Here is a 23556-nt window from a genome sequence, read left to right as displayed (position 1 = left end):
AGCTCGCAGCAAAAATCCTACACTTCTGGTACAACTCCACCACAAGGACCCCTCCAGGGGGAAAGAGTCCCCCAGGTCCCCCCAGTGCAGGGTCAGGATCAGCTGAGGTGGGTTTGGGCCAGGTGATGGGGGGTGAAGTTGAGCCGAGGTCGAGGATCCCTTCACCCCAAGTGACCATGCATGTGACCAGGCCCAGCACAGCAAGGAAAGCTTCGAGGAAATGCTGAGTTCAGCTCTTGCGAGACAACGAGGAGGCAAAAGAAAAAAAAAAAAAAAAAGCCTGTGCAATGGAGCAAAAACCCTTCAGGAAGGACTGGGCTCAACAAGCATCCCTGGGTCACCGCCAGCCCTGCCTGCCCGGGGATGCCCGGCTCTCCAGCCTCCTCCGGAGCAGCGCGCCGCGGGCAGGAGCCCCATCTGCCGGCTTGGCCACGGAGGATACACATCCCAGCTCCGCAGGGCGAGGGGGAAGCTCCGAGGCACACGGCACCCCCGGCTCTGGGCGTGCCGCCTGTGCCGGGCACCCCGGATGCTCTGAGGGAAACGGGTCCACACCCAGCCCTGCTTCCCTCTCCACGTTCCGCCAGGAAAGCAGCTTCACCAGGCCACTGAGATCTTTACCAAGCAACCCGTCTGCAAAAATCACCTGTTCTCACTCAGTGACAGCAAGGCTGTGGATTGCCTTGCACCTCACACACACGAGCGCAGAAATACCCGCCCGGATGCAGCAGCAATGCTGTCCCCATCGCCTCCAGCAGGGTGTAAGTCAGCCCCCAGAGCCCGAGGAACAAGCCCCTGCTGGCAACAGCAGAGAAGGTGGGCTGGGAAAACCAAGAGGCTGATGTCAGGGGAGCAGAAACACTAAATATTTACACAGCCTGCCGTCAGCCCCCAGGCAAGGAGGTGGCAATTCTACAATTTAAATTGAGAATTAAAAAGTGCAGCCAGCATAACAATTTTTGTACCACTAAAAGCGCAAGAAAATTACTTAAACATATCCAACAGAGGGAATTAAACTCAGCCAGGACAAAAGGAACCAAGTGCTTGAGCAGCTCCTGGGGGCTTGATTTGGTTTAGTGGTCGTGAGGTATCAGTGCCCCCAAAACTCAAGGGCACCGCTCACCCACCACCACAGCAGAGCCAGGACTGGGGTGGGAAAATACCCAGCTACTGTCAGCAGCACCAAAAGGGTTCCCGGGGGGAAATACCCCCTTGCCTGGGTGCTGCAGGAGAGCAAGGAGGGGAGATGCTGCTCCAGTCTGATCCACACCCCCCGCCTTCAAGCACCAGGCAGGGCCAAAGGGGAGCCTCAGAAAAGCAGGATAGAACAGTCCAACCTCCCCCAAAGAGCCAAACTGGGAGCTGAGAGCCCTTGGCTGAGCTTAAACACAGCCTTTGGTACAAGGCATGGGTGGGATGCCCAGGTGAGGCCAGCTGGGACCCGGCTCTGCAGGTGAGGAGAGCAATGACCCATCACTCTGCATCACTGATCCTTCACAAGCTCGAGTGCCCTGCTTGCAAGGTGTGGGAACTCGTGCCTTCTGATCAACGAATCAATCTGATCACACAGAAGCATCTTATTGTTTAAAACACCCCTGTGTTCACACATCTCACAACTTTGACATAACACCTTACTTATACACTTTGCTTACTTACACATTTCACTTGCTTACTTATACTTTTTACAACTGCTACATAACACAGTACTTATACACTTTAGTAACTTATACATTCTACCCACTTATACATTCTACTCACACATTTTACAACTTTTACATAATACAGTACATATACATTTTGCAACTACTGTGCATGAGAACTCACATTGCTTGATTGGTTTCTCTATTTCATCCATGAGCTCCACACACACTTTTCTGATAATATGATTGATTTTAATCTAGTGCAGCACAGTCCTTTTTTATCTATTCCTTGCTGTCTTGGTATTTAGTTTTTCAGCTTCTTCTTTCCCAATTCTTTTCTAATTTAGCACAGTTTACCTTTCAGTCCTTGATGAATTCCTGAGGGCTCTAACAGGTGGGGCTCCTGATCCAGGCAAGCAGTGTAAAGATGACGACAGCAACAAAACCCATCCAGCAATCAGCAGCCAAGTTAGTCCAGAAAATCCAAACAACGGGCCAGCAGAGGACAGAGAGCAAGCATAAACCTGTCCCACCTCTCCCCTCGAGCCTTCAGACTGGAGCTTAAGAACCCTCTTGGGGCTGATGTGCTGCAGCTGAAGGTGGAAAGGCCAGGTGAAGCCGGTGAGGGTAATCCCAGCCTGGTCCCACTCTGAGGGCTCTGGTAAAAATAACTAAAAATGGTTTGGCTGGGGCACACTATCAAGGTTCAAATACTTTACAACAGCAAGGAAACCTTGTTCCCCAATGCAGGCAGCCTGTTTGGCTCTTCAGTCCAACAGAGATGAGCCAGTGCTCCCACCTGCTGTGGCTGCCCAGGGGACAGGAGCCGCTGATGCCTGCGATGCTCCCGGGTGAGCCAAGATGCACCGCAGTAAATAACGTGTCACCTTGGAGACTCAGGGGGCAGGACAAGGACCCTGCCAGGGCCTGAGGGGTAACACAAAGCCACCCACCACCCTGTCCATGTCTACCCTCTTCAGGAGCCTTGCACCTCCAGAAGGAACCACCATTGCCTCCTGTAGGAAGGCAGGGAAGCTGCTGCGCAGCAGGGACCAACCCTGGTGTGTTCCCCTCTCCCAGCCAGCACATCTGCCCTAGCAGGGCTGGGGGGTGCTGGTGTTCATGCTGTACCTTGGCTTGGCTTCATCTCTGAGCCTCTCTCATGTCAGGCCACCCCACAAGAAGCTGACACCCTCCACTGTTGGACCCAGGGAATTCTCCCTGCCAAGGTTCTGGGGATGTGCGCGGGGTCTGGAGCAGATCCAGGCAGCACCAGCTCTGGAACAACCACACACTGTACCACCCCAGCGCCACAGAGTCCTGTGCCAGGTGCTGCAGGCCGGGGGTGTCTTGTGGTGTCCTTACAAGTGCAAGGTGCCAAGCATGTCCAAACACAGCCAGGAGAGCAGGTTCAGCAGTGCCCTGGGAAAACCTGGGCATCCCCATGGGATGAGAAGCAGTCACACAACGCTGACGTGCAGACGGGCACTTCAGGGCTGTGATGGTACGTTTGGGTCTGTCCCACCTCCTCTGAGGCTGGGGCCCAGGGACCCCAGGGCACAGAGTCCCAGGGAGCAGACTGCGTCTCCCGGGAGGAGGCAGCACATTGCAGCAGCCAGATTTTCCCTGGCAAGCTACTGCCGACTTCCACGAGAGGGCTTTGCTGCACAAGGAAAGGAAATGAGAGGAGCTCCTTTTACAACCTGCTTCCAATCGGGTCCTGAGCTTTCCCCACATCTCAGCCAGGGCTTAGCAGGCACCAGCAGGACACAGCCACCAAGGATTACACCCAAAGGTGACATTCATATGATAGCGACGGTATTGACACTGTTTCATTACTGAAGCCTCTCTTTCCTGGGTGAGCTGCATCCCAGCGTGGCCACAGCTGAGCCCAGCTTTCCCAGCGGACACTGGCACTAAACCCAGCCCCGAAGCACGGACACAGCCTTCGGCACTCACTTGCACAGCAAGCTGCCCGCTGGATTTGGAGAGGCACCAGGCTGTCACCCGCAATCCCTCCCACCAGAGCCGGGCGTTTTGAAGCACATCTGATGATGGATGGGCAGTGCCCTGGTTCCCACGGAGATAAGCACCACTGGCTGCCACCGTGGGAATGCACAGGGCAGAGGAGGAGCAAGAGAGAGGATGATGAGTCTTCTGCCCCTGGCACGGCCAAAGGAATTCACCCTGATTTCCGTGCTCGCTCATGCTGGTCCCGAGCAGGAGGCGTGAATCACGGTGCAGGTACGTGCAGGGACAAGTCGCAGGCCACCGGCTCCGGGAAATGACAGCGGCACGTTGCACCTGGCCCGGCCAGCCCTTACAGACACCAACCCCTCATCTGAACACATGCAGCTGGGTTTGGGCAGCGCTGCCTCGGATGAAGAGCTCCCAGATACCTGAACCTCAAACGAATCCCCGAAACAGTGAGGTCTGGGGCAGGGCAGCCACTTAATCTCATGGCGGTGGAGTTCCATGAGGGCAAAGCCTGGCTCATCCCTTGCCAGGCGATCTGCAGGCTGGCCGGAGGGCCGGAGCCACACGGCATCTCTCAAGGTCACTCCAGCCCCCTCCACTGCTGATCTAACGCGAAGTGACGCGTGGCCGGGCGGGCAGGAGCCACGGGGGGATGCGCCGGCTGCTTCTGCCAAGCGGCTGCTTCCCTCCGGGCTGTGCTCGGCAAAGAGCACCGGAGCGAGCCACGGCTGAGCACTCGGCCGAGCCCCCACTGCCCCCGGCGCTCCGGAGCTTCTCCACACCCGGAGGAGACTCTGCCAGCTCTGCCCCGAGAGCTCTGCGGCTCCAGAGACTGCCACGGCCACAAAACCGGGATTGCCGGGCTTCCGCTGAGAGCCGAGAGGGAAGGAGCACGCTGTGACCGGGCAGCGAGGCGCCGGGGTGGCCTGGGAGGGGACTGACCTTGCCAGCATGGCAGGGTTGGGCTCAGAGGCCGGCGCCGCGCTCGGCTCACCGCGCAGCACACGCTGCCCTACAGCCGCTCTCCCTTCCCCAGGGAGGCCTGTGGGGACACGAGAGGTGGCTTCTTCCTCCTGCCACTTGTCAGCCGGTTTATTTTTAACAGCCCTCCCTCCTGCCTGGATATGACCCACCCCAGGAAGTGTCTCCTGGTGCTCTCCCAGCAACAGCCAGCCCTGTGGCACTGGTCGGAGCCCAGCGTGGCTGGTCCCTCCCCACCTGGCCACTGACCAGGGACATCACGTCACACTCTCCTGAGCTGAAGGCAAACGCTCGCTCCTTTGCTGTTTCCAGGAAGGGAATTTCAGTGAGCCCAGTGCAGGGAGCACTGCCAGGGCCAAAGGGAGACAAGGTCATGTGGGAGGCATGTGTCACCCCAGCCACCTCCCTGCAAATTGGCCCTTTATCACAAAATGCACCGATTCGCCCTGGAAAAGCACAACAAGGACAAGGCTGGGAGAAACACAAACTGCAATGGTCACACCAGTGCTATCCTCTAAGGACAGAGCCACGCTCCGAGGAGGGATGGGAGAACAATGTCATGAATATCCAGTGGGGTTTATACCCAGCTCCCTCCATCCAGCGTTTACACCCTGCTGACATTTGCTTTCCATTAACAGCAAGGCCACAGGGCAGAGACACAGCAATGAAGGAAGTGGCACAGGCTGAGGGGTGATGGGTGCTGCCACGGCCCTTGCTGGGTGCCAGAGCTGGGAAGGCAAGCATGGCACAGGGTAAATCCCTGCTGGAAAACACCAGAGGGGGTTTTGCAACTCTCCCTGGCCAGCCATGCCACATCACAGAGGAGGGAATCATAGAATGGTTTGGGCTGGAAGAGACCTTAAAAGATCCAATCCTCCTGCCATGGGAAGGGACACCCTCCTCTACCTCAGGTTGCTCCAAGCCCCATCCAACCTGGCCTTGGACACTTCCAGGGATGGGGCAGTCACAGCTTCTCTGGGCAACCTGTTCCAAAGAACAGGAAGAAAAGTCCCGGTTCTGTCCCCTGTCTGTCCTTCTGTCCCTCCTGCCTTCCCATGGGAGTTGTGCCTCCGGATGTGACTCCTCCCAGCCTCCCCGCCGTGTCAAGGGCTCACGGGGTCAAATATTCCCACCAGAGCACACAGGGCTGCAAACGGGCAGTGGCCAGCTCTGCTGTCCCCACACCCCTGCCCTGGGGGCTTTCCATCCACTCAGCCCTGGGTTGGGGGCAAGTTTAGGCTGCAGGGGTTTCTCTCTCACCCCAGAGAGGTGAGGGTATCCCACTGCCCCTCACAAGGTGCCCACAGGACTGTAGATGCTTGTCACTGTTGCACTCTGACTCCTGTAAAACGCTGCCCTGGCCCACTTCTGGGCAAAAAATCACATCAGTTTCTCCTGCCTGATTTGTTTGCCATGGAGATGGAGCACTGCACTGCTCCCACAGCCTCCTTTCATCCAGTCGAGGCAAGGCAGGGATACTCGGCACCCTCAGCACCGTGCCTTGGGGCAAACCTGCATCCTGCCCTGGCTCCCAGCTTGGCACTTCCACCAGCACACCCTGCCACCACCCGTGGTGGATGGAAGCAGTGGGGATGGAGGGCCATGTGTGCTGGCAAAGCCCACCTGCCTGCACTGCTCGATGCCCAGGTCAGCGGGAAGAAATCCGAGGAACTGAGGGGGACACGGCTGCAACAGCCACTTCCTCTCTGTTTTTCCTAGCGGCGCTCCAGCCACGCTCCAGCTGGGACCCCGGCTCCACTTGGGACAGCGTCTGGGGGGATCGGCTGCTGCTGTGCCACACTGCCAGCATCCCCTGCTTGCTCCAGGAAGGGAGCAGGGCACCACGTCCGCCAGATCCCCCAGTCCGGGGCTGAGGGGAGCAGACACCCACAGGACTCCCACAGACCGAGCTTGGGGCAGCACTGGGGCTCCCACCTCTGCATCCCGCTCTGGCCATGCTCCCTGCTTCCTGCTCTCTCTGCCCTTTCCTGCCTCTCCCAGCCCACCCTCCAGATTTCCGAGCGAGCCGTGTCCTTCCTGCCCTTCCCAGCAGGGCCGGCGTGTCCCATCCGCCCAGCCAGCCGTCTGCTTCTCCATTTCCCTCCCCGTTCTCCATTCCTCGCGCCTCTGGCTTCCCCCGCTCCGCCTGAGCCGGGACCGCAGGGCTCCGCTGGCAGGGTGGAGGCCGGGGCTTGCCAAAGCAAACAGCGCACGAGGAGGAGGAGGAGGAGGGCGGCCGAGACCGGAGCAGGCAAAGGGCAGAGTCCACCAGCGAACCCTGCCGCAACTCCGGGGTGGGGAGGTTCCTTCCCCTCGCTTTCCAAATGCTCCGGGTTGGCTCCGTGCAGCCGGAGCTTGGCAGGCAGCGGGAATCGGGGGAATCCTTGTCTGAGCAGAGCCCGGGATGCTGAGCGGCTCCTCGGGGGGCTGAGCACCCCTTGTGCCATCCCTCCTGCGTGTCTGGGGTGGGGGCTGAGCTTCACGGGGTGCGGGAGGCCAAGGGAAAGCGGATCCCGGGCTGGAGTTCTCCTGCAAGCAATTTAAAGCAAGGTCTTTTCCTCCCGCTCTGCTCACTGCCAGGAAAAGCAGCAGGAAAATATTTCCCTGGGAATTGTTTTTGTTCCTTCCTCTGTGTCTGTACGCATGAAGCTCTCCTCCGCCTTGGACATGCCTCAACCTGTCCCGAGGCTCAGATTAATCCCCTGCACCACCAGGGACGACAGCTGAGGTCAGACGCTGTCAGCAGAGGCGAAGAGAAGAAGGAGGAGGAGGAGGAGGAAACCTTCCCCCTAGGAAACCACATTCGTTCCCAACCAGAGCAGCGAGCATGAAAACAGACAGCCCTGGCTGCTTCTCCCGTGCAGGAGGTCACCCTGCAGCACAGCAGCACACCGGAGCATCCCGCAGCACAGGGACACCCGCTGCTGGCAGTGCTGCAGCAACGCGGCAGAGCCTAAAGTCTGGCTTAAGCGTAAGGCTGGTCTGAGCCGGGGTAGCTGCAGGCAGCAAATCCATCGGCAGCCAGGCAGGTCACAGCACGTCAGTGCCTTTGTGGGCACACAGGTGCCCAGAACCAGGTCAGTGACAATCAGTACCGCTGCTGGTGGAGAAAGGTCTGGCTGGCCTCCTTGGCTGCGGCTGCAGCAAAGAGAAAAAGCATGAGCTGTCCCCCTCGGCTGCACCGGAGGAGTGAGCGCTGGGCCACAAGAGCCAGCCCAGATGCCTGCAGGCAGCTCTCAGCACCCCACTGCCCGGCCGGCACAGAAGCCAGGAGGGAGGGAAAGTGGGAAAATTGGGATAGAGGGGGAGGGCATCCACCTCAAAGCCAGTCCTTCGGTGTGCAAAGCGCTCAAGCACCACCTCAGAGCAACTGGGAGAAAGTCGGGAGAGCTCAGCTCCAGTAAATGATGCTCCTCAGCCCCTTCCCAGGCAGTTCACCTCCCTCTCCCCCCCTTTCCCCCTTTGCCTCGCGTGAGTGCTTGGGAAATTAACGATGACTATTTGCCTGCAGCTCTAAGCCCTTCCCTCCCCCTCTCCCCAGGCTCCATCACCAATAAATCACCCCGCTGGGAGAGAGGGCCAGAGGAAACCAGAGGCACAAAACCTCAAACAGAGCCTTCCCCCCCCCCCCCCGCCCCCCCCCGCTCTCCCAAGCAGCTCTGCATTTCATTAGGCGGCCAGGCCAGCCCTCGCCCAGCTGGGGAGAAGGAGGGAGGGGAGGGGGGCCCCTCAGGCTTTGCATGTCAGGAGCAGAAATCACAACCAGAAGACCGGGAGAAGGGAGTTGTTTGTGTTTGTCGCTCATCCCGGTGCTCGCCTGGCCCTGACCCTGCCTCCGGGAACCGCGCTGGCCTGGAATAGCTCCCTTCCATTGGGGACCCCTCCTTGCCAAGGCAGCCCTGGGCACCTTCCAGCCAGCTTCTCCCCACTCCAGCCATCCCCGTGTGGTGCCAACTCCTCTCTCTGCCCCACTCCAACATCTCAAAGGATCCTCCTTGGAAGAAGCCCTGGAGATTTCCATGAGCCTTAGCCCTGCCAGCAAGCTCCACCGTCTTCCCCCTCCCCCTGGGCTGGACCACCCTGCCCAGGAAAACACGGGGCCTCTCCCTGCTCCCCTGCCAGAACCCCCCAGCCCGCCGGGGATCGTGGAGGGGGGGTCCCCACGCCCACCCTAAATGTATATTGGCAGAGCATCGCCGGCAAGCACAGTACATTGGAGACAGATGCAAGCCCCGCAGCGGCACGGGGGATCCAGGCGTGCCTCTCGTCAGCCTTTGGAACTGTCATTTAAGCGCACAGTGCTGTGCCAAAGTACCCCCGCATCCCTCCTTCCCAAAAAAAGGGGGTCCTGGGGTTCAGCCTTTGGCGAAGCTTCCCGCCAGGGCTGCTCTGGTGCCCCCGAGCTCCCTGGGCAGAGAGAGGCCCCAGGAGGAGCAGCCCCCAGGGATGCTCCCGTATGCCTGGGCTCCCCAGGCAGGGAGAGGCCCCGGCAGGCACAGCCCCGCTGCTGGCCTGCCTCCCGCCTTCCTCCCAGCAGCTTGCCGGATTCCTGAGCGCTGACACAGGATGCTGCCGCAGTGAGTGTGCAGAACTTTCCTCCCCTTCCCCTGCCCCAGGAGAGGAGGGATGGGCGGGTGATGCTGGGTTGCATCAGGCCAGGAGGGAACGAGAGCGGCCGGAGTGAAACGCGGAGCCTCCTGCGAACCCGTGGCTGCCCGTCGGCTCCCAGCCCCGAGGGCTTCCCCCAGCTCCTGCTGGCACCTGGCCCGGGCCAGACACCTTTGAAGGCCGGGACGATTCACACCGTTGACACTCCCTTATTGGCGAGAGCCGGTTTTAAGCCATTTCCTCTCCCCAGAAGGTGTCCCTGAGGAGAGCCGCAGCTCACCCGCCCGGAGCTGCAACCAGGAATTGCTCCTGGATGATTACAGCAGGAGAAAAGTGAAAGCCTGCTGCCTGCCCTCCTTCCCAAGCATCACCCTAGCAGCCCAGCTGCCACGCTCCCTCTGCCAGCATCTATCCCACCCTCTGGCTGTGCTAAAGGATTTTCCCAGCACTTCTCCTCTCCCACGGGACCTGACCCGAACTGGGGGAAGGGCAGCAGCCGAGGACAGTGCTTCCAGCAGCTCGTTACTATTCTAGGAAGGGTAGGATCCTGCCATCTTCCCATTAAGTCATATCCTCCTCGACCCGGTGAGGCACTTTCCATAGGAGTCACCCTCTCTCCCAAGTGATGGAAGTTTTTATTTTTATCTGGCTTATTTATGCACTTCTCTTCCCTCCTTCGGCGTTTGCCTGGGCGGTGAGTTTGGGTCATTAGTCTCAGCTCGAGCTCTTTCCCTGTCCTTGCTCAGCTGTCCCATCTCTCACCCTCATCTCTGTAGCACTGCAAGTAGAAGAAAAAGTCCAAGGGTTGAAGCAACACAACAGAACAGATGAGTTAAGGAAAATAGACCCAGCTCAGGTAAAATTGATTATAGGAATGGAGAAAAAAAAAAAAAAAGGTACTGGGTGAGTAAAAATTAAATCAGAGCAGAAAAGTTGGTTCCAAAAGTAACACAGTGTCATTATTAAGGATCTTTTTAGATTTGAGGCTGGTCTGGTCCAGACCCCTCACCAGAGCAGGAAACTTTAACCAGAGCTCACCAGCAGCCATCCCATCTCCGTCATTTTTTTCCGTGCCCCTCAGCCACAGCAGCCAGAGGCTCCCCGGGGACACGCACGTCCCAGGGAGCAAACCCCACACGTCACGAAAACACAGCCACGGGAGCAGGCGAGGTGTGCGTCGGCACAGCAGATGGAGCTGGGCCGGGTCTTTCGGGGACACGGCTCCGTGGCCGTGAGCCGGGAAGGGAGAACTGGCTCACCTCAGGTAGCTCCACGGGAGGTCACACGAGCCCGAGGGAGCTGTGCGGGCATCTGTGGGCAGCCTCTGTCCTGTTTGCAGAGGCCAGCAGCAATTAAGCTGTTGCACAACTCTCCTCTGGAAGACAGAAGATACGAGCGCTGCTGGGTGTTCTGTGCCAGAGGGAGGTTGGGTCTTGTCTGTGTAGGGACACCAGGGCCACACGAACCAGTAGGACCAGGTGATCTTCCAGGGGTTGGATGCCCAGAAAACCTTTGGGAATGCCAAGATCAGGAGTGCCCCCATCCCATTTCAGGATTTGGAAGCTGGGCAAAACCATCCACTTCCACGGAGACTGTTGGTGGACAAGGAGCAGGACAAACTTGCTCCCCCTGGCCCTGGGAGGGAAGCTGTGCTGGTGCGGGAGGAGGAGGCTGTTTCCATCCTCCAGCCTGGCTTCTGACCCTCAGAGCAAAGTGCTTCTTGAGGGAGCAGGAGAGCTGGGGGCATAGTCCTCCATAGCCATCCTCCTTCTCCTGTTCTCCTCTTACTGGAGAGATCCTGAGGTGACCTCGTCTCCCTTGTGAGGGGAGTGAGAGTGGGGGGTTCTCCTGGAGAGCACCTGTACAAGTGAAGCAGGGACAGTGCCTTCCCATCACCTGCCAAAGGACAGCAAGTGAAAGGAAACGTCTCATCACACCCCTTTTCCTTGTGTCATCTACCAGACTGAAACTGTGTGTCACCATTAGGTGCAATTACCTAGAAAACTAAGAAGGTAGGACTTTTGCTTTTACCTAAGCATAGGGAGCTGTTAAATTGTACACAAAGTAGTAGAGCTGCCTCACAGCCACCCCAGGCCAGGCAGCTTCTCCTAATCTCTCCCCTTCCCCCCATCCCTTTGGGATGACCCAGCCCAACACCTCCAGTTCTCACAGAAACAAGGTGTAAAAACCCCATTTGCCCTCTGTTTGGGGCAGCACCGCTCCCCACACACCTATTCCAGCATAGAGAAAGCAGGGAGCAGAGGCCCTAGTGCTGGTCACTTCTCATCTCCCACCCTAAACAGGCTCCCAAGGTTCAGCCAGATATTCCAGGCTGCATTTCACAGCACACAAACACCTTCGACTTGCCAGAGATGCAATTCTCAGTTGAAAAGTTCATTAATTAGGAGCAGAGAAGCCTCTAGTGAATCTTCTAGCAAGAAGCAAGGGAAAAAAAAAAAAAATTCCCCCACAATTCAGTCTAATTACAACGCCTTGGGGCGCTCCAGTCACTGTGAAGCCGAGGCCAAACTTTCCTCCCCACCCCTAAGAGCAGGAACTTTAACCCAGTTATAGTTTTACTGATAATGGAAGAGAAAAAAAAAAAACCCTCCTGATATTTATCATTTGAGCTATTCTGCAAGTAACAGCAAAGAGGAGGCACTGAAAAGCACTTCTTGCAGAGCAGTAGCTGTGTTCTACTGGGTAGAATCCACTCACACAGCCCCAGCCCAGAGCTCCAAGCAGGCAACACTGGAGGCCAGTACTCGGGCCGGCTGTGCCACAGGCCCGGTCAGACTGCACCCAGCTGCTCCTCGGGGATTTAGCAACCGCTTTCCACCCACAGACAGTGACTTTGCACATTAGGTACTTTCAGAGCAAGACCTCAAAATGCCACGGCAGCTCCAGCCCCGGGAAGAGGCAGGCTGTAGCCAGAAGAGCAGTGGGAGCACCTGGAAGATCCTGGGAAGGACTCCAGGCACCCTGACATAAGTTCCCTTTCTTCCCCAGCTCCCAGAAGAGCTGGACTCCAACCACCCCAAGCCTCTGGCGAGGCTGGGTGGATCCAGCCACAGACATGCAGAACCACACCCCGGCTGCTGCCTGCCCTCCTCCCCCTCGAGCCAGCGGGGCACAAACAGGAACTAGGCTCATACAGTTGAAAATATTTAATACGTGTTGTACACGTAGAATTACATTTTATACAAAACATGATACATCACTGAAGGAGAACACTGTACAAAATTCCCTACGGGAGCCCCAAGCCTTTATACAACAAAGACCGGGAGTTACCAAGCCTAACAAACAGGCTCAAGGACTTTTCGTCAGAGCGTCTGTAAACTTCGTTCCTCTCAATAAACACTTTTAAAAAGCACCATGTAATAGTTCTGACCTAAACCTTTCCAAAATAGAGACTTTATTTAATAAACTTAATACTTTCCAAGCTTAAAATATCACCCGCCGGGAGCGCCCCTCGGGTCGGCGGCAGCCGAGGAGCCTCCCCCGGGCGCCGGGGAGGGCGGCGGCTCTGCCGGGAAGGGGAATTCCGGGAGGGCAGGGCCGGGGGCGCTCCCAGGGCGGGTGCCGGCAGCCGGGACCCGGCGGGGAACGGGGAAGTGCTGCCGCTGCTGCCCCGCGGTCCCTCCCGTGCCGCGGCGCGGGGCGGGTGTCACCTCCGGGCCCCCCGGCCCGCGGCGGGGAGCCAGTCTCTGCGGCCGGGCCATCAGAAGGCCACGATGGCCGTGCTCCAGGGGTTGAGGGTCCGCAGCACCGGCTCGTCGCAGCAGATCTGTCCCGGCTCGGCCGCCGCCTCGGCGGGCGCTGTGCCCGACGCCGCCTCGCCGCCGTCCATGGGCGGCCGCCGCCGGCTCTTGGGCTCCTTGCTGAGCAGTCCCGAGAAGCTGGAGCCGAAGATGCTGATGAGGCTGGCCACGTTGCCCGTCTCCATGTCCTCCTGCTCGCCCGGCGGCGACGGTGGCGGCGGTGGTGGCGGCGGCGGCTCCTCTTCCTCGCGGCGGGGCTTCTTCACCGGGGAGCCCGCCTGGCCGCGCTCTCCGGCGCTCCGCTTGCGGGGGCAGTGCGGCGGCGGGGGGGCCCCGGCGCAGCCCCCGCGGTTCTCCTCGCCGCAGCAACAGCGCCGCGGCCGGGGGCCCTGGCAGTCCGTGCCCGCCTCGTCCTGCGGGGGCGGCGGCGGCGGCTCCTCGGCCGCCCAGGCGGCGGTGCGGGGCGGCGGCTCCTCCTCGGGGTGGCCGGCGGCCGCGGGGGGCGGCTCGGGCGGGCAGCCCGGCTCGCTCAGGTAGACCTGCCGGGCGCTGCGCAGCACCAGCGACACCAGGAGGTTCTTGTGCAGCTTCAGGCCGCCGCGTTGGCCCCGCGCGCTGTAGATCTTGCCCAGTGAGATGCTGACGATGCGATGCGCTTCCAGCTTGAACTCCATGGGGAAAACCGGTGGGCGAAGGGAGGAAGAAAGGAAAAAAAAAAAAAAAATTTAAAAAAAAAAAAAAAAAAATCCGCGCTGGCCGAGGGGACCCGCACCACAGCCCCACTCCGCACGCCGCCCCTTCGCGCCGCAGACTGAGCGAGCCCACGCGCCCGCCCGCCTTTTATACCGCCCCCGCCTCGGCCAATCAGGGCGCGCCGCCGGCCGCTCCAACCGCCGGCTGGCCCCCGCGCGCGCGCGCCGGCCAATGGCGGCGCAGGGCAGCGCGTTCGAAAGCTCGCCCCGCGGAGAGGGCTCTTAAAGCGGCAACGCCAGCGCGCCGCGCGGGGTGGGGCCCACCGCGGGGGCGGAGGCACCACCGGCTCGCTGCTCCCCCCGCGGGCCCGAGCGGAGCGGCGGACAGCGCCGGGAGGTTTGGCCAAAGCCATGGAAACGTTCCTGGGGGGGGGAAAAAAATCCCCGAACGAAACAAATCAAACCAAGCGCAGCCCCCGTTTTGTCAGGCTAGGAATGTTTCCTGCAGTTTCAGCCCGTCTCTGGTATCTTACCGTGCTGGAGAAGGAGCTGGTGCTGGTGTTGGCTGGAGGGGGACGTGTGCCTTTGAGTCTTTCAAGGAAAATCTGCCCTGACGTGGAGCAGAAAGCCATGCCTACCCAGCTGCCAGGCGGAATTCTGCTCCACGGGTCCGGCAGTGAAGCTCACAGAAAGCCCGGGGCAGAGAGGAAAATCCACAACAGGGTTGGGAAGGGATACAAGGGAGGATAAATAGGGGTGGGAAGGGCTACAGGGGAGGGCGACAGGCCACCAGCATCTCCAAGGGTGACAGGGACCATGGCAAACTGGAGCACTTTGTTTGGGGACCGAAACCTCACTTGGCTGTAGCTGTGAAGGCTGGTGGCAGGAGCAGTCAGGTGGCTGGGGGCCACAGGGGACAGCGCAGTTACCCCCAGACACAGCTCCAGGCACTGGGGAAGCCTCCAGGAGCTTGGAGGGCATTTCAGAGATTGGAGTGCGATCCTTCCTCCTTCCACTGAGGACTAGCCACCATCTGCAAGCAGAAAAGAAGTGAAAGGGCCTAAAATTAAGGAAGTTCAACGTGCTGCCCCAGAGTATCAGTTTCCACCCCCCAGCTGACACATAACTTGCTTCCATCCCTTTTTTCCCAAGGGATTAATCCACAGACTCCCCCAAAGGAAAGCCACAGCCTGTCATGATGTTTTATTGGCAGGACCTGTCACCATGTCCTGGCTTTCTGGAAGGACAAAGGGGTGGCTGGTCACAGAGGTAACAAAAAACAGGTGAAGATGAAGCCACACCAACATATAGTTGACATAGCAAGAGCCTTTCTTCAAAAAACAAGCAAAACAAAAAACAACCACACTCAGGACAAATATATGTTTTCCTCCTGGTTAAACACAGATGGAAAACCTCAAATGCCACTCTCTGGGTGTTGGACACAATGGCATGTCAGCCTGGGTGTTGACATCTCAGAATGCCCACCCGTCCTCCGCCAAACCTGCCATGTTCCATCTGAAGTGACCAGACCGGAGCACGCTCAGCCACACAGCCCAAACACCAGCCAAAACAGCCCGGCCCAGCTTTCCCCACAGGCAAGGAGTCCCACAGGCAAAAGCCCAGCTTAGCCCAGACCAGGGAGAGCCTCTCCTGGCCGCAGGGAGCGGGGCTGTCCCCTCCACACCCGGCGTGGGAGGCCGGAGGGACGCGAGCTCCAGCGGTGGGAACCGAGGGTTTCCAGACCCGCCAAACCTGCTCCCCGCACCTCGGAGGGCCAGCAACACCCTGTCCTAAGCCCTCGGGTCAGTCTAACCAGCCAGGGCAGGTCTGGGCTCGCGTGCCTGGGACTGCAGTCACGGCTCCTCACCCGCAGCCAGCACATCTGCCCACCACCAGTGTCCCCTCGGCGGCACAGCATCGGCCGTGCCCTGGGAAATGCATCACCAGCGCCGAGACTGCTGTTTGCAGGATCGGGGCACCTGTGTCTTCAGCAGAGGTAACCTGGGACAGAAAGATTGGATACATCTCAGCTGGGCATATCCCAGCTCAGGGACGAAAAGCAGCAGTGCAAAGTCATCAGACCGGCTGGAAAAAGCCCAGCACAGGTGGAGGAGGCACGGCGTGGGAGCCCTGCTGGGTGAAGATGCCTGGATCCGAGCGGACTGACCTGTTCTGCCGCTCACCACCTCACCCTGATGGCATGAGGCACCATTTCTCTCCAGTCACTGCGTTTTGGCTGCTACCCTGCCTAGGAACAGGTGGGCCAGCAGCCTCCCCCTGCCCTGGCCAGGACGGGGATGGGTACTGAGCAGTCCCGCATCCCTCTGAGTGCTCAGACAGAGCACCGGCAGGGAGGAGCAGAGGTACAGAACGTCAGGCTTGTACCCAGTGCCACGGGTTTCACCCACCAACGCCATGCCTGGTGTCAGGCACAACCATCAGCGCGTCATTCCCGGGGCACCAAAGCCCTGCCTCGACATCTGCCCTGCCCCTGCCTGCTCCGCGTGCCCTTCGCAAGGAGATGGGGTGATGGTTCGCTTTCCCTCGGAGGGACCCACGGAAGAGGCCGGCCGGAGAGGACGGGCAGCAGCGCAGGCAGAGGCAGCAGCCGGTTGAAGCCAGGCAGTATTTTGGTGGCAGCCCCGCCGTTCCCTCCCAGTCTGATGTCATGCTTTAGTAACTTTGAGGCCGAGTCACATGGCAGCTTCTGAGGTCAGCGCCTGGGTTGGCTTTGTCTGCCTGCCTTGTGCCTGCGCCGGGCTCCTGCCTGCCCCGGGCTCCTCCTGCCTGCCCCGGAGCGGCCCCGCTGCCGGTGACCCCGCTGGGGCCGCCCTCGGAGCGGGGCCATCTCCCGCCCTCCGCGGCTCGGCATCCCCGTGGTTCCCACAGCCGGGCGCTGCGTGGGAGCCTCGCTGGGAGCTGCATCCCGGAGAGGCGGACGCACCCCCCGTCCTTCCATCTGCCCGCGGCGGGGACACTGCCCCGCACCCCTGCGGGTCAGCGGGGGATACGGGAGAAGGAGGCGGAGGGAAAGGGTGTGACCGGGCTCTCTAATCTCCTCATGTGATCCAGCCGGGTTGGAAGGGGTTTGACGAACAATTAACAATCCTCCGGCTCAGCTGCCGTTTCCCGAAATAGCTCCGGCAGGAGGAGGAGGAGGAGGGCGGTCAGGCTGGCAGGCAGGCAGGCAGGCAGACAAAGGTGGCCTCTCCGCCAGCAGAGCTGCAGCCGGCGGCGCGGCCGGCACGGCGGCGAGGAGGCAGCCCCGGGGCTGGGCAGCGGGGAGCCCACGGCCCCACCTGGAAAGGAAAACAATGCGACATGAAAGCAGCTCGAGGGAGGAAGCAGCTTGTGGTACAAACTAATAATTGGAGAGGGCTGCGCACACCACCGGCTTTTTGGGAGGCGTTTAAATTCGCCCTCGCCGCCGAGCAGAGGAGGTCGGCGCCGGGAAGCTTGCTGGGGATTCGTGCGGTTGCATCTTGGCCGGGGGATGCTGGGGCTGTGCGCCGGCTGCCTGCAGCCCCCGGGCCCGGCTGCGCCCCGTCCCGGCACGGCCATCTGGCGCCCAGCACGGCCACCCCGACCTGCGGCCGCGGGATGAGGATGTGGTTAGCGAGATCCTGTTCCGACAGCGGCGCCTGTCCCCCTCCCCAGCCACCCGCCAGCCCCTCGCTGTCACCAAATGTGCGGCCCAGGCCCCAGGGAGAAGGAAGCCAGATGCAGTAAGGAGTGGAAAACCCTCCGGCTAGGATGGACGGTGAAATTAGGGTCTCCTCAAAGCACATGCTGGCTGTCCTAGTGCCACTGCAGCGCACGGACCCCTCGCTCTTCAGTTCGGACCAGGGCCCATGAGTTAGACCCTTCCTTGGAGGAGGATGGGAACAAATCAATCCAAAGTCCCTCACCACCAGTGGTGCTGAGGCAAAAGCCTTCGCACCAACAGCTGCCTGGAGCAAAAACAGAGCTTCAGGACAGCCAAAGCCCCAGGGAGATTCAGGCGCGTCCCCAGTGATTGCTGACGCAAACGAAACAGGACAGGGAGGAACATTTCCAAATGGGAATCTGTCCACAGCTTGAGTTCATTTCTGGATGGGAATAAACATCTAAATTGTGAGGCACCCAGGCAGAGCTCAGGAGGAAGAGCAGGGAGGTTGTCTGGGGTTGGGTTTTTTTTCCAGAAAAATCAACTGTTCACATGGACGCAGTCTGGACCTGCCACAATCGGATATTGGTAACTAATCCCCCAGGGTTCCCAACTGCTCTGGTTTATCCTTGATGGAGATAAGGTCAGAAGAGCTGGGAAACATCCCAAAACACAGCCAAGAGAGCCAAACACTAATCGCTGATGAATGAAAGCCAAACACAAGCGAAACAAATACAAACAAATCAATACAGACCTAAACCCGAAGGGGAGGAAGCAGCTCCCTCAGCTTCTGAGAGCGCTGCGACACCCGCCCCAAAACCACAGTGAGGTGTGAGCCTGCAGCACTGCCATGTACTAGAAAGCAAAGGGGGTTTCCAGGGTTAAAACCCCCTTCCCACAGCAGAGATTATAGTGCTGATGTCCCAAGCAGGCAGGACTCTCTCCTACACATCTTTTTTTCTTTTTTTTTTTCACCAGTGGTCTGGGATTCCCCCTTCTGCCCCTACACAAATGATTTAAAAATTCCCTTCCCTCACTCTGGCTTGGGACTTCCCTCTCTTTCCCTGGAGAACTGTGACCTGTCCCTCTGCCCATCAGATATCCTGCTACTCCTCCAGCAGCCTCTCCAAACACAAAGAGGGGGGAAAAAAATCCCACTCCCAGCTATCAGCTTCTTCAGGCAGCTGTTTCCCTTGGAAAAACGTGACCTCACATCTTTCAGAGGTTTATGGTCCTGGTTTGGGTTTCCTGGGGAAAAAAATCATTTATTTGTCTGGGGTTTCCTATCAGACAACCCTTCTATTGTAGTCCACCTTCCTGTATGGTTTTTTCCCTCTCTGATATGCCTGCAATGGGTCCTGTGCCACTTCCAAAGCCTGCCTTGTGTCCAGGGGATAAAGAAGCAGGACAGCCCTGGGATGCAGCCTAGCAAAGCCCATGTTTTGCGCTGGAGAGATTTGTTCCCCAGCGAACTCTGAGCTGAAGAAGGCGGCAGCCTCGGCGACTGGGGTTAAACACCTCCAATTAAGCACAGCAATTCCGCACGGAGCCAGCCGCAGCCGCAGCTCGGCAATCCACAGGGTACTTCATCTGCCCAAAGGAGTCTCAGCCTAATTATTTTTTCCCCCTCTCCCTGTATCTCAATGTCACCTTCCTTGCAGCCATCGGGCAAATGACAGCGGCAGCCCCGTGCACGTCCCAGCGTGCAGATGTGTCCTCAGAGCGGCTGCTGCCCGCTTGGGCGGGATGGGGAGGTGGCACAGTGATGCTCCGGAGCCATGGAGCTGCCTGCTCCGCTCCCTGCTTCCTTCGAGGTCCCCCGGGGGGACCGGCGACCTTGGGACTTGCCAGAAAATCACAGCACCGAGCAGCAGCCACCGCTGAGAGCAGCAAGGGCAGAGCAGATCCTCTGCAAGGGCAGAGCAGATCCTCTCCGTGTCAAATCCCTCCTCCCGCCAAGGAAAACTGCGAAATAAAACACGCCAGCAGGTGTTGACTGTCTCTGCTCCTGCTGATCTGTGCCCCTTCCCTCTTGAAAGGGCCTTCCTTTGACCACCTTGTCCTTCTCATGGTTTGTGGACAGCCTGGAGCCTGGAGGGATCATCCATGAACACAGGGATAACAAGGAAGTTTATAGGGAAAGGCTGCCTGGGGAAAGCTCCTTCTAATTTCACCCATAACAAGGACTCCAGCAGTCCAGCACCTCACTGCTTCTGCAATTTAACAACCTATTTTTGAATCCATGTAAGTTCTCAGCATCCCTGGCATCCCATGGCAGGCAATCCCAAGGATTCATCCTGCAGAAAGCAATGCTGCCTTTCCTCAATTTCATTTCCTGTTTTCATCTTCATTAAATGACTGCCCATGCACTGCAAAGAGGAAAACTAATTCTCTTCAGAACAACCCTCATTCTCAATAATCACCCTGCATCTTCCTATGAATTACCACCTTGCATTTGCTCGTTTATGCCATATTTGATGGCATTTTTTCCATGTTTGTCCGCATGCCCAGTCAGGGATCGCAGTCTGTGCCACGAGTCTGTACCTGAGAGTAGGGCAGTGCCATGGAACCAGCTCTTGTTAGACAATGAGAGCCCACAAGGGACAGCCTCCACCACAGGAAAAACTTGGGTCAGGCTTCACCCCTCCCCAGAAAACTGCAAGGCCAAGGAAACCCACTCCATCAGCTCCAGCTGATCCAGGACCCACTCCATCAGCTTCAGCACCCAGGACCCAAGCTGCCTTCTCAGCAAGGAGCAGTCACCTCCCAGCATCTTTTGTTCTTTTAACGCTCTGGAGCTTTGGTGGCTGTAGGTCACCGTGTCACAGGCTGAGCCTCAGGTCTGTCCCCTCTGTGCCTCTCAGGGAAGTCCCCATGGATTTGTAAAAATGAGGTTCAGGAAACACAGAGAGGCCACGAGTAGGTAGGATTTGATGAAAACTTCAGGATTTGATGTAAATCCTTGCTGCCCACCAGAACACTGAATATTTAACTACAGACCAGTGTTTTGTATCGTCATCCCTCTCTTAATCCTCTTAAAACCACGACTGAAAATTTTCAACTATCACTAAAAATGAAAATGAGGAGGAAAACCACCAAAGCATCCGAAACCCTTTATGGCTTCTTCCTTTAGCTGTAAAACCTTTTCAGGGGTGGGGAGGGGGGAAGTCCCCTCTGCTTCTACAAACCCAAAGTCAAACCAATCCAGCTTTTGCCCCAGAGGAAAAGCCACCTCTTCCACACCAAATGCACCTTCTTTGCAGCAGGCTAGTATGGGATCACACCCCCCCCACCCCGTGCATGTACACACACGCCACAAAGATTTTCCTGATAAAAGTTCCAGGGAGCCCAGCTCTTTCCTGCAGACAGCTGGGATTCTGATGAGCTGGCACTTTTCACAGTGCAGAAATGTTTCATCAGATCTTTCCTGACCAGTTCTGCAGCTGTGTGCTCTGCACCCAGCGCTCCTCTCCCAGCAGGAATCGCTTAGCTGAGCATGCTGAAGAGCTCCCAAAAATCCTCTCGCTGCCTCCAAGCCCCAAATCAGAGCTTCCCATCTGGAATAGCAAAAATGGCCTCATTCTAAAAAATACAAACCGCAGCATGGTTGGAGTGGCTTTCAGGTGAAAATCTAAATTACTTACTACATCACCTAAATTAATTTCTAGCATCAAAGACCAGGCTGTCTCTTTTATCCCTTGAAAGTTTACAACTTCCCTAGATTTCGGTAAAACTCCTTATTTTCAGCCCTCAACAGCTCTGTGAAGCTTTACACTTTTTTGCAAATGAACTCGACGATCTTAGAGGTATGTTCCAACCTAAGTGATACTGTGATTCTGTAAAAAACAACCATTTTCAAAGGAGGGAATAAAGTGTTCACATAATTTATTGAAGGATTTCTGAAATTCCTGGCTAGTAACTCTAAGAGGCTACAGGACATTTTCCCTTTTCCATTCCCAGTGCAGGTTTCAGGGAACGCACAGGTGGAAGTCACGGGAGGATCATGAGGTTTTGGGGAGCAGAAGGTCTTTGTGGGACAGGGACATGCAAACTGGACCAGCGACTCCTTGGCACTCCGTTTGTTCCTGAAGGGAACCTCCCATGCTCAGCACACGTTTGGCAGGGACGCCCCAAATCCTGCCGGCGTGGGAAAGTCATCCAAAATTCAGCAAGGAAGGGCCAGCAAAAGCCAGCCCTAAAGCTGCCACCTGTTGCACCACTCCTGGTGTAGGGCTGGCTGGAGCAGGAGGTGGATTTCTCACCCCAAGAACTGCAGAAACCGGTTCAACATGTGCCACAGCCTTCCCACCCCAGAGCGCGCGTGAGGAAAGCTGCTGGGATTGCAAAAGCCGGGTATCCAGTTCCCATGCTGAGGAGGCACCTCTGCACACGGGGCTCGTGCCCGTTCCCTCCGTGAACCAGCACTGCCTTTGCTCGGGATGCTGACCACTGCCACCTTCGGGAAGCGCAGCCGGGATGTGCTCTTTTGGCTGGGGGATTCCTTCTGGCCAAGCCTCTGCAAAATCAACCATCGTGTCCCTTGGGAGTAAGGCAGGGACACCCCTCTGCTGTGCATACATGGATAGGGACATCTCCCAGCACTCTGCAGGCATCGTCCCCCTCCTGCCAGCTGCTCCAAGCCCAGGGCTACCTGTGCTCAGCTACTGAAGAGCCCAGAGATTTAAGAGAGGTGGGAAGGAGAGAAGAAGGGATCCTTACCCTGGGATGGACAAAACCCAAGCAACACAGGGCTGTTCTCACTCCACACAAGGCAGGAGGAAGGAAGCGGTGCCTGTGCCTTCCCGGGGCAGGAAGGGCAGCAGGAGCCAAGCAGACTGCCTGTCGCTCCCTCCTTCTTCCTCCCACACCAGCTGGGAACACAGCCCGGCTGAGCCACTCCTGCTGGGGACCGTGGCACAGACAGAACCCCACAGTGCCGAGGCACCAGCACGTAGGATGAGAGGGGCACCGGGCCCCCGAGCCCTGCAGGGTGAGCTGCCAGAGCTTCCCGACAGCTGGAAGCTTTCCCTGCCTCTCGGCAAGTGCACATTACTCATTTTCCAGCTAGGAGAGAGGATGAGCAGGGAACAAGGAATGTGCCTCCCATGTGGAGTGCAGGATTGAAGTGAGCCATAGGTGCAGGAAACCCTTTCCCCAGGAGACCCCTGTGCCTCTGCAGAGCAGGCAAATGGTAGGGAACCCTTGCCTCTTTGGATCATCTTCACACTAGGACACAGGCTTTTGTCTTGGTCCATGAATCTGGGTGAAGGAGGCTGGCTGGCTGGTTTATATGAGGTTTTTAAGACTGCAAATCCTGTGAGAGGGAAAGAGTTTACTGCCCTGGGTTTGGCATACAGCACAAAATTTCCTCCACACAGAAGAGTCTGACCTGAACAATACTGCTGCTAACTCCAGGTGTGTGAGGAGATGGTGCTTGAACTCCTTACCTCACTTCCTCTCTTTGCTGAGAAGGCTGCTTTTAGTTCTCTAAAAAAAAAAATTAGTATCTTTAATCCACGTAGCACAAGGAATGGGACATACACCACCTTCTGCATGGTCTTGCTGGTGGCACAGTGGGGCTAAGGACTCGGTCTGTGGGCCACTGTGGGAAGGCATTACATAGGAAGATGTAACAGCCTCTGTCATTATAGAGAGCAGGCTGTTGGGGTCAGTGACCCTGCCCCTCTATTCAGCCCCGGTGAGAGCACATTTGAAGGACTGTGTGCAGCTCTGGGCTCTGAAGAAGGGGTGCCAAGAACACGGAGCCAGACTCTGCTAGGTGGTGCCAACCACGGGGACATGGGAGGCAAGGGGCAGAAGCTGATGCCCAGGAAGTTCCACCTGAATACAAGGAAGAACGTCGTTGCTGTACGAGTGGCCACGCACTGGAACAGGCTGCCGAGACAGCTTGCGGAGTCTCCCTCACTGCAGAGATCCCAGACCCGTCTGGGCACCATCCTGCGCCATGTGCTCTGCGATGACCCTGCTCGAGAAGGGAGGTGGGACCAATGACCCGCCGTGCTCCCGTCCAACCTGACCCATCCTGTGCTTGATTCTGTGGGTGAGAGGGACACCGCGCCTCCGAGCGCTGCGGGAAGAGCTGCCGGGGCTTCCCCGGAGGAGCCGGGACAGCGCCGGGACGCCGCAGCCCAGCCCGGCCCCGGCTCCCGGCCGCCGCCATGGGGGGTGACGTCACCAGCCACGCCCCCGGCGCGCGGCGGGGGCGGGCTCAGCGGGGGCGTGGCCGGGGC

General features: G+C 58.1%; 1 protein-coding gene across 1 annotated transcript; it reads right to left on the bottom strand.

Moving 5' to 3' along the window:
* Positions 1–12358: 12358 nt before the first annotated feature.
* On the bottom strand, positions 12359–13796 carry IER5 (immediate early response 5). The gene has a single exon (XM_042033939.1). It carries the CDS (start codon positions 13639–13641, stop codon positions 12928–12930), a length of 714 nt encoding a protein of 237 aa, XP_041889873.1. The 5' UTR covers positions 13642–13796; the 3' UTR covers positions 12359–12927.
* Positions 13797–23556: the final 9760 nt, after the last annotated feature.

The sequence above is a fragment of the Corvus kubaryi genome, unplaced genomic scaffold, assembly GCF_017639235.1.
Source record: "Corvus kubaryi isolate FWS band 111438036 unplaced genomic scaffold, C.kubaryi_AGA036_p1.0 37361, whole genome shotgun sequence".
NCBI lineage: Eukaryota > Metazoa > Chordata > Aves > Passeriformes > Corvidae > Corvus > Corvus kubaryi.
Note: the sequence above shows the minus strand (reverse complement) of the source record. Positions and strands in the feature narration are given on the sequence as shown.

Coding starts and splice junctions, on each gene's coding strand:
- IER5 (XM_042033939.1), bottom strand. CDS start 13,641: ATGGAGTTCAAGCTGGAAGCGCATCGCATCGTCAGCATCTCACTGGGC.